General features: G+C 32.1%; 1 protein-coding gene and 1 pseudogene across 1 annotated transcript; one reads left to right on the top strand and one right to left on the bottom strand.

Annotated features, from left to right (window-relative positions):
* Nucleotides 1–1,570: 1,570 nt before the first annotated feature.
* On the top strand, nt 1,571–6,400 carry LOC137930383 (23 kDa integral membrane protein-like; annotated as a pseudogene).
* A 2,539-nt stretch (nt 6,401–8,939) lies between these two features.
* LOC137930371 (uncharacterized) lies at nt 8,940–11,290 on the bottom strand. Its single transcript, XM_068773612.1, has 3 exons — nt 11,180–11,290; nt 10,295–10,507; nt 8,940–9,256 (listed from the first exon to the last, which is right to left on the bottom strand). Exons 1-3 carry the CDS (start codon nt 11,264–11,266, stop codon nt 9,002–9,004), a joined length of 555 nt encoding a protein of 184 aa, XP_068629713.1. The 5' UTR covers nt 11,267–11,290; the 3' UTR covers nt 8,940–9,001.
* Between the last annotated feature and the right edge of the window lie 316 nt (nt 11,291–11,606).

Raw genomic sequence — 11,606 nt, 5'->3', positions numbered from 1 at the left:
CCCAGGTCTTCTAAGGGAAACCACGGTATTAGCTGCTATAACTCTATATCTCCGACATAGGATGCCGGCGATCACCAAGTTCAAGGAGACCTTGAATTGAAATGTTACTCGTTATTAAAATAATTGAGCGGTATCCTTATTCACGACTACACGGAGACAAACGACAGCGCGAGTCAATCAACCACCAACGCCATCTATCGACGCTATCCGAAGTAAGTTAGAACAGTGTGAACCATTATTGAAAAAATATCTGGCCTGACAATTATACCGGCCGCACGTCCTTCGGTATATTATCAGATATGTAAATTTTCTATAAAAAATGCAAACACATCGATTGATACTAGCTCTAGCCGCATAATAATGGCTTACTACGGTTCACATTTGTATATTCTCATCATATACAACCAGTAAACACGTGTTTTTATTTCTATTAATAATGCTGTGGTACTTTTAACTGTAATACGTATAAAATAAGGTTTAAAATGACTTGTATCACTATAAGCTTGGGATTGGTATATGTTTCGATGACTGTATTGCGAGAATTTACGCAAGTGCACTTGATTAATAGGAGTTGGTTGATCAATGCATGAGTGTCGTGTATCCAAGACCTGGCAAGATGATGTGGAATTTGACATTGGTTGGAAGAGCTTGCGCTAAATGGCTTCTACTTACGCTTAATGGATTGTGTATTGTATGTGTTTTTATGAAATAATCTTAATTTTAAGTCATTTGCTTTATTTGCCGGACAAAGATAATAAAGCACTCTTTCAACCCCACGTAAAGCAAGTGAAAGAGATAGATGATTGTTGTAGGTGCCAATAAATGTAATGAATTATATACGATTTGTTTATATGTGGCTACTTTGTTAAGGTTTGACAACTTGTGTATTTTTATTTATTTATTTTTTCAGCCTTTATTTCTCTTCACTTTTCCTTGCAAGGGTCCAGGTACTTTTTGCTCCTTTCACGATATTATCTCGTTTGGTTTTAATACAGATAGAACGCGTGGGTCAAATGTACTAGTAATATTTAAGTTTTCGAGCATCGGCATCCTAGCGTTGGAGGATTGAAACTTGCGATCGCAAGTCGCGGCTTCGATTCCCAGGTTTTCTTGTATAATTCACACTTTGTATATTATACATACATAGTATTCCACTGCTCATAAACAAGTTTTCAGAAGATGTGCAGCAATATCCTCTGCGTACTTTAATACCACATTGCGATCACCAAATCGCCTGCCAATTATGGTTTAACCTCCATGTTTTTTCAATCGATATCTGTGGTAAATGTGCGAAAATTATACCAAATATGATATTAAACAGAAAACATTAATAATCATAGGATTATTAAATAGAAAGCCACTGAATTTGGGTGCACTGAGCAATTGCATTGTATTTAATATTTATTTTATGAACATAGTAATAAAAAAAAACAACTACAATATGAAAAACACTACTATATCTTGTGCTATTTCTTATATTACTTTATATGATACATTTACATTGCTTAAGTTTCATTAACATCAGCCCATTGTCTTATCATAATTTAAATATTTTTTTAAATTTATAAACATGTTTGTTATATTTTTAAAGGTTATAGCGCTATGCACCATAGGTTTCGCTGTGGTGGACATGAGGGTACTGAAGCAATATGGCGAGAGCCGTGGTACCCACTGGTACCTTCGTTGGAGATATTTTCATCATCATAATCTGCTCCTTGCTGCTGGCAGTCGCGATCTTCGGCTCTGTGGGAGCAGCCAAAGAGAAAGTCAAGATTCTTTACCTGGTGTGATATTGATCAACTAAATTCATATTTTCTTCTTCTATACTCTTTTTAATATTTTCGAAACTGACAATTCATATGTATATGAGTTCGTTGGCTCCTTACGGTGGAATTTCTTAATTTTTTTCCCTTTTGTCGTCATACATAATATTGGTAACCTCTATGGTTATATAATATACAAGTTCTACATATTTTGATTATTTGTCTTTTTAAGGCTACCTTTAATAGGCATTTCTGTGAAACAATATACGATATGCCAGTGACTTTTTTAGATTGAACTTATTTATTTTCAATAACGTTTGAATCTTCAATCCAGGGCCGAACTGTACTTTGCTAATTATCTAATTGTAAGAAAGTTAATCTATCTCATAATTTTGTCAGGTTTCAGTATAAAAAAAATTGATAAACACACACATATATATATAGAGACATGTAGTAATGAATATGAAAAATAAATAAATAGAAAGAATAACAAATGAACCTATTGGTCTGTATATAAATTGACAGGTACCTGGAACAAGATCGCAATAACCATATCTATCCAATTTGTGGATGAGACTTATGTCCAGTAGTAGATGTGCTAAGGTTAAAATGACAGGTGCGCTTTCAAATTTAACATAACAGAATTGATTGTTAGTAAGTCGTCTTATAAAAGAATATAATAAAATTTCTTTCCAAATTAAAGAACAAAATGATTTTTTTACGTGGATTTTAGTACGTGGGATTCCTGATGATCTTCATACTCTTGGAGCTGATGGTGGCGGTGTACGTAGCAGTTCAACGCTACGGCTTAGAATTCAGGGTCTCGGAGTGGATCCGTAATGATTTCTTCCGCAACATCACCGAGGAACATCTCGATCAACATCAGAAATTATGGGACGATCTTCAAACCACAGTAAGAATTATAGATCAGTTTATTTTATTTATCTATTTATTGCAACATAAAATACAATATAAAGTGCACTATAAAATACCTAACGGGTTCAGGCGTATTTTACGGAAGTACATCCTAAGTAAGAAAAGGACCAATATATAGTTACTTTCGCCAATGCAGCAGTAGTCGTGCAATAAAGTGCACCGCCTGCCAGCCCGTTAATAAATGCTCATGTGGCAAACAATGCGAATTACACAACTACCACCGTTAAATCACTCAACACGTGTTTCACCCCTCCACGGGACATCCTCAGAAGTAATATTACACCGATTAGTGCCACAAATTGCAGTATCTTGGACCAGTAGAGATTTCGGAGCTTTCCGAACACTGTTTTTCGTTAGTGATCTCCTTCTCCAAGTTGTAAAGGTTCATTATATACTCGCAAAGTACAAATGTAATAATTTTATAAAAGTTTTATAGTTTAATTTTTTCTTAAATGGCGACACTACTTGACCCCATCACTCTTTTCTGACAACTTCCATTAAAAGGATTGAGAGTGGTGGGGTTGAAACAGCGTTTTGATTATTTAGTCGGGAGGTCGGATACTCTTTCGATAACGTTGGCCTATAAGAGTATTAAAAGTGGAATAAAAGTATTTACTGCGCTGTGAATTGTAGTTTTTATGATACAAATTTAACCAAAGTGGCTATTCGGTATATAATATGTTTTTCAAGAAGAAAGTTCTTTTACTGAAGAGTAACAAAAGGCGGGTGGAAAAAGAAAGACGAAAGAGGTGGTAAACGATAAAGTAGTTTAGAAAGACTCTTTCTTTCTTAACTACTAGAAAGAGAGAAAGAGAGCCTCCGGGAGGTATTGAGAATAAGAGATTAACTTGTTACTTCTTTAATCTTATTCGCAGTACGAATGCTGTGGATTGAACGGCCCAGAAGACTATGAGGCCATAAAACAGCCCATCAGCTTGTCGTGCTGCCCACGCGCCTTCCGAGCTCCAACTGCTTACGCCCAACAGCAGTTGTACCGAACTTGTTTAGAGTAAGAACCTATGTCATTTATATTTTCATTATCGTCATTTGAGTCATAGGACGTGATGATACAATATACAGGTTAATAGATGTCAAAGCCCTAAAGGAGTGAATATATAGCCCTCATAAGTGCTGTCATATACGTATGTCATTATATATAACATCAATATATATATATTTTCTTTTGTTTAAATAATTTCAACAAATTTTTTATTAAAAAACTATTACGTCTCGCAAAAAAATCATATTTAGAAAAATGTCTCGCACTATCAAATAGCTTTGCCACCTCTGGTAAATAACTTTTGTCATCTAGAACGCACAGGTTGTTTTTGAAGAGGTGACTTTCTGGGAAAATTTTGCAAAAGAGCAATTTGACAGCTGTTTTGGTCAGTATTTATCGATCATAAAATTAATTTATTTATCTCACATCTATTAAATAAATAAAGCACTCCCACTACAAGACGATTAGTTATAGGTGAAAACCTTTGAATATTATAAGCTTTAATGTTATTGAACCTTTGAGCTGTGGTAGCTCCGCGGTAGAGAATTGAAACTTGCGATCGTAGACCGCAGGTTCGGTTTCCGAGGTTCTCGGGATACAGACTTATAATTAATTTACACTTTGTGCACTAATTAAGTAGGATTGCCACAGCTCATAAAAAAAGTTTTCAGAGGATGGGCAACAGTGACCTTTGCATACCATGATACAACACTGTTATAGTCCACTCATAGATATCTTTGAAGGAGCCTTATGCCCTTCACCGGACGTCTATTAGCTGAAACTTTAAAAGGCTAAAAAAAATATCAATCATAGTATATATTTTTCTCATCAACAGCACTGGTATGCTTTCTATATATGTAGATAACAGATAGAAAATTGAGCAAAAACTGGAAATTTTTTAAGGAAATATAGTGACTATTGAAATTTTGCGCATTTAACAGTTCACGCAATGTAAAATTATATTGACGTTCATCAGCTGCATCTGTCGGCGTATCATCATCATTCCAGCCATAAGATGTTTAGTGCTGAACATTGATATTTATATTTAATTTCACATTTAATTAACAAGGTGATCACTTTATCAGTCTGAAATATGTTACATTACTAACTTCTGGCTGTAACAGTTAATAGTTTATAAGTGTGGTAAAAGTTGTTTGCATTACACAGGTCCCAAAACTACTTTACGGAGGGTTGCGAAGAAGAGATCCTGTTCACGCTCAGATCAGATGCTGACTGTCTTATCGGTGTAACCTTCCTTTCCTACTGCTTCGAGGTTATTTACTTATTTATATGTCATTCAGGTTTATAGTTATTCGTGGAGAGAAAAATTGCCTGGTGCTAATAATAAACTAAAATATGGACATTTAAATGACTGAATCACGTAGTTCACGTAGCCCAGATTCACAAAGCCCTACGACCATGAGTATAAGGTTCTAGAGTAGAAGGTACATACCGCAGCGCAACCTACGACGTTCGCAAACGTCGTCGTTGGACGTCACTGGAAGCAAGAAGCTTTTAACTGGTCCTATAGGAAATCTATGGTGGACAACTATGTCCAGGAGTGAAATTCCTATGGCTATTTATGAAGATGATGATGTTTCGAAGTAACAAAATAAATATTAATTTATATACGTGCACGGAAGAATTATTATAAATATTAAAAATTCCTGCATTATTTCAAACTAAAATTGAGTGTTTTAAAAAAAAAAAATTAAGAATTTAGTGAGAATTAATCCTTACATAAATAAATGTTAATGTATTTATGTACATGGAACTATTATTATAAATATTAAAAATTCTTCTGTTACTTCCAACGATAATATATTTGAGTTTTTTGAATTGAGAAATGAAAGACAATTTTTTCAAGAGTGTTACTTAAATAATTATTGATTTATTTCATTTCACACGATTAATTTAAAGAGTTTTACATAAATAAATATTAATTAATTTATGTGCATAAAAGAACTATTAATACTAAAACTTCGAGTGTTACTTAGAACTAAAATAAAGTTTTTTGAATTTAAAATTGTAAGACAATTGAGTTTTATATAAATAATTATTAATTTATTTAATTTTACATAATTAATTTAATGAGTTTTAATGAATACTTTTTATGTACATGTAAAACTAACGGCTAGAGGTATAAATATATTTATATAAAGCAATTGTCTAGTTAAATTGACCCAATTAGAAGTCTTCAATTACAGTATGATACTATATTACAAATATTCCTTATGTCAATTAATATAAAACATGCCTTTAAAAATCTATAGTCAAACATCTCGGATGAGCAACAGTGGTTGAAAAAGTATCAATGTCATACTGCTTACAAACACTATTAAAGTTTTCGTTCCCTCACATAATATATGTATACTCTATTTTGTCTATAATTAGATAAATATCAGGTTCACATATGGATAAATTACATCCAAGACCTTGCAAGGTATTTTATTAAAGTTTGCATTGAATAGAGAATTTAAGACATCAATATCTTCATCAATTAATTAAAAAAAATTGGCTTCATGGACCCTATACCAGTGTTTGTGATAGTAAGTGAAATTTAAAAAATGTAAATATATAACCTGTTTATGCGTTTAGATGAAAGTTTTTTTTTCAGGGCGTCGGGATGCTGCTGGCAATGTGGTTGGCTAACACCATGAAAAACGATGGAGCCTTAAATAAGATTGCACAGCGATATTAATTCTGATGTGGAATATTCATTTTTCAAATTATTAATTAACATTTGTTTTTTTTTTTTTGCATTAGAAAAAAAAGCTAAAAGAATTTTTCTTTTTAAATTAATAAAGGTTTTGCGACAGGACCTCCGCTTTTCACCGTATCTCTATTCCTAACAAAATTTTTATTTCTCTACTGTACTTCAACTATACTTTTTATGCCCAAAAATTAATAAAGGAGATCTAAAGCATCTATTTATTTTTTAATTTTCGTTGATTTTTATTATATATTTTGTCTTTATTCACAAAGCACAAATAAAATATATCACATCATGCGTGTAACACACAATGAAAAAAACAAAACAATGTTGTTTTAGTGAAAAGAAATCATATTATGAGAACGGAAAAATTGGAAAACTTTTCTTGATCAAGTTCTATCTTTTTTTTTCTCTGTTCATTTCTTTTCCAATGTTACCACCTTTATTATTATTTCTTCTTAGAGATACTAACTGTACGAAATCATCACTATTCTAAGATTTTTGATTGTAATATAAATTTTAATAATGCATATAGTTTTAACAATAAAGAGGTCATTGTTTAACTTTATAACTGCTAAATTAGCAGAACTCTTCTTCATATAAGGGTCATCTTATATCGCATTAACCTATCAGCTATTAGCCGATTATCTATATTAACAAAATATTAATATCATTACTAAATATATGTTTATCCTGAAATAAAATTATATTTACTAAATTAGATCAATGAAATGAAATATTAAAAGCACTAAATTTGTTATTAGATTCAAAATGGTGTAGTTCGTTGATGTTTATTTAAAACTTAGTTATTGTTAAGTACATATAATAAAACAATCGTCTCGGGTATTTTTTTTAATGCCTCCTTGTCCGCCTTTGACAGCGATGATGTGGTTTAAGGCGAAGCACGCAGACTCAGTAGGTTACCTATTCAGTCTGACCCTGAATAGACGAGAGTTATAAAATTGATTTATTCAACATTAGAACTTTCAACAGAACTATTGATCGTCAACTTATTATCTATTTATTTTAATCTATTTTTTTACTTCACTCTGCTTCGCAAGATGTAATAGTTGTGGAGAAGAAATAAGAAGAAAGTCCACAACAACGCATTTATTAATAAAGTTCAACAATACAGATATACACTTTATCAGATTTAACCTATATTTAGTTGAAATAATTAAGCGACATCACTGCTAAGGATTCTTGTCTTTTAAATATTCATTTATTAAATGTTTACGGTCAATTTACTTTTAATGTTGTTTTCAATTTTGTTAATGGTAGTCTAATAATGTTTTGCGAAATTTTATTAAAAAGCTAATTCCGTTTATTACAAATGAATTAAAGACTTTTTGCAGTCTAAACTTTGGTGAAGCTAGTTTTTCACGGTCCTTTGTAAATGCGCTATGCAAGTCCCCTATTTTTTTTAAATTTATGATCAGAAACGTCGAGTCAAAACGTAAAAAAGTCTACAGTGTAAGGCTGGTAGTAAGGTGATACGTCCTAGAGCATCGAGGAAATGGCCTCACCGAAGATCAGATCTCTCGCCACTCAATTTTTTACTCTACGGGTACCTGAAAAGTCTCATTTACGCTACTAAGAGGAAGACTGACGAAGGACGACAACCTAGTTCAAAAAAAAAACATTCACGAACATGCCAGATAAATTTCATGAAATTACTTTCTAGATTTGTAGTTAGCTATGTTTAGATGGCACATATCTCAGTAATGTTATTTTTAGAGAATAATATTTCCCTATTTTTGCTTTATCATAAGTAACGTTTTATTTCCTTAGCTTTCCTACGTAACTTAATGGTGTTTTCTGTTATCTACCTTTAGATACTTTTATAACAACTTCATTTATATATTATTTATTAATGTACGTATTAAAATGTTCTCATTTACTTTGATTGAATTAACCCGAAGATTAGCACATGAATATATAATAATAATAATAATTGGATACAGGCTTTAAATTTTAAATATTCGGAATTTGTAAATGATATACAATTTGCATGATTAGGTAAATTTATGTAAAACTACAAAAATATATATGTCATTTTCATTACACAGGGTGTCAGGTTATATGTAGGTGTAGGCTTTTAAAAAAACTCTAGCTTTCAATTAGTGTATGATACAATCTATCCGAAAATCAATATCACAAATTGAAATTTATTTTCGTTTACTAGCTATCCCTATAGACTTTGTACTGCCAAAAGCCTGTCGTATTCAAATAAAAATATAGATTAATGTTAAACATTTCAAAATGATCACTTATACAGGTGATCGGAAAAAGGTATAAAATCTTTAATCCTTTTTGCTGACAAATACTATATTATCGTTTAAGCACATAGACGATTAAGTAGGTTAAGTTAAAAAAAATATTTTTTATTTATTTATGTTTGTAGCAAGATTGTAATTACTATTCCGTGAAACGGAATTTTAATGGAAATATGGTTGGCTAACATCACGAATATATATAATCAACGATCCTATATCCTGCAAAAGATGTTTGTAAATAAAAAAGCGAATGTAATCAGAGTTATATTTTCTATTAAATTTTTAAAAAGTTTATTATAAACAGCACAATCGTCTACAAGTAGCCGATGATTCCGCAGGCGACGTGGTGACCGGCATTACCAGTTCTCTTGGAGTCCGGATGCTCTGTCTTGCCGTAGTCATCTGCCATGGAATGAAGAACGATGGCTCTGCCAATAACAGAGTTAGGTCCGGATAGCTTCACCACCTTGTCGTAGAAGTCCACTTTGCTTACGTTATCCTCGTTGAAAACCACATTGCCTAAGTCTCCAGCGTGTCGATTCTCGTCGTCAGGGTGTCCGTGCTCTTTCTGGGAATGAGAAAGAGAAATTGTTTTGCTATATGAGAGAAAGAAATTGAGATCCACAGAGGTAAGTAACTAGCATAGCCAAGTGGATTGGCAAGTTGATGTGGCAGTAGATAAGACGCTAACTATTCTTATATCTAAGACACGTGCTCTAATAATAAAATGGCGGAATTATTGCTACACCGTTTTTTATTTGTTTTTATTATCATTAAGATAATACACTAACTCAGATAGATAATAATAATCATGTAAGCTCTAGAACTAAATGTATTTCTAGTGCTTTCAAAATTATATTATGATATTATCGTTAATATATTCTTGTACCAGTATTCATGCGTAATATAAATCATCATCATATAAAAATAGTTTAAGTTCGTTTAAAATAATGTATAAATTTTTTTGTTATTTATTTTGATTTCAAAATTGCAAAACTTTTTTTTTTATTAATAATCGATGAACGCAGCCGTTTGTGACATCCGTCTTACTTTAAGGTCACACATGTCCAATGACTTCGTAAAACCTTTTTTTTGACCGATCTGTCACTGCTGCCCAAAACGACATTTGCAAATTCCGCGTGTTTGAAGTGGCCTGTACATACTAATATTTTATCGAATTAGGAGTAGGTCGAGCCCTTAGATAGGCTTCAGGGGCCTAAGGGTCCCTAAGACCTCGGCTGTCACTCGTTGATAATACCAATTCATAGGTTGTCAATTTTTCCCTGCTCACCATATTTACTTCTCCGGCGCATTTGTAATACATCTTCCATACTAAACGATTTCACAAAACTACCACTGCTAATGCGGTATCAGAAATTTATTCATCATTGTTTATATTTGCATGATTTTAAGTTAATTAGAATAGTTAATTTATTAAAATGAGTCGAGACCCTGGAGGAATCTCAACAATCTATAATTATTTATAAAAATATTATTAAATATATTTATTTTAAATCTATTAATTAAATGAAAACTTTTTTAAGACATTCGGAATTGATTTTATATATGAAATATAATTATAATTAAATATAATTAATTTACTTACGTTTTCTGGGTTGAAGTGTTCGCCATTGGAGCTGCATCCACTAGTGATGTCTCCTTTCTCGTAGATGTGGAACCCGTATTCACCAGGAGGCATGCCCACGATGACACCCTGAACGTGGATCCTACCATCCGCTTCCTGAACGAAGGTCACGTTGCCGCGTACCTTACCACAATTGGGCTCCTCCAGCTTGACAATCGCACGCGGTTGGTCCGGCTATGCAAAATTCAAACGTGTTTAATAAACACATTTTCGATAAGCGGTTTGCTAATAATAAATGTTTTTTTTATTTCTTTTTTATATTTAACATGAAATAGAAACCGGTGTAATGACTTTTTTTTCTCTTTACATGTTATTCTATTAATATCTTTTGTGATCTGAGATTAATGTTCTGTGATATCTAATACAGAATTGCAAAAATAACAAAATTTATGTTACTTGCTATTAAAAATCGCTACATATCCCGCCATTTTTAATAGCGTTACAAGGTCTCTTCAGGTGTTCTTTGTCTATGTGACAAAATTGTAAGTTGAAATATAGCATGCTTTTATAACTTTTGTTCCAAGAAATATTGGTTTTCTATTTACTTTAAGCAAGTAGTTGATTAATGATTTCTGGTTACTATTGCCTATAGCACATTAGAATTTATTTACGTTTTGCAAGAGTGTTTTTTAAAACACATATTTTTTTTGTAGGCGTAAGGAGTCCTGACCATAATTATGCTGAATACGGCCTCAAAATCTTTGTTACAACATAAAATAGTTAAAAAAATATTATAATAGTAAAACTATGTAATTTACAGGTTAAACTATTTGTAGGTTCTATTTTTCAAAATGTTTTTAATGCCGCCAAAAATATTTAACTCATAATTATATATAATTTATTTACCGGACTGACGTGGTCGTGGCTGTGGTCATGACCACCGTGGGCGGTCACCAGAACGACGACGCAAGCTGCTACCAATAAGAACTTCATTTTCTGGAAGAAATAAAAATACAATAATTATAAATAAAACACTGAATTGAGATAAATAAAAACTTAATATATCTCTTGAATAACACATAAAGGTAACAAAGCGCTGATGTCACTTAAAATGAACTTAAGCTTTAATTAAGTAAACTTGTAGTACGACCCCTTATTATTCTCAGAGCCCCTGTAGTGTCATATGGAAATATAGCCTTATAATTAGGCTGCGAGTTTTAAGGTCGATATAACGAATGCTTTATTTATTTATTCAAGTTATTGTTCTCTAAGGGTCATATTATAATCAAATTGAGCTTCGCTGTAATGGTATAGCGATCACACTTAATGTTAC

This window comes from Battus philenor, unplaced genomic scaffold (assembly GCF_028537555.1).
Source record: "Battus philenor isolate CCGP_79_NKW_IND1 unplaced genomic scaffold, ilBatPhil1.0.hap1 SCAF_6, whole genome shotgun sequence".
NCBI lineage: Eukaryota > Metazoa > Arthropoda > Insecta > Lepidoptera > Papilionidae > Battus > Battus philenor.
Note: the sequence above shows the minus strand (reverse complement) of the source record. Positions and strands in the feature narration are given on the sequence as shown.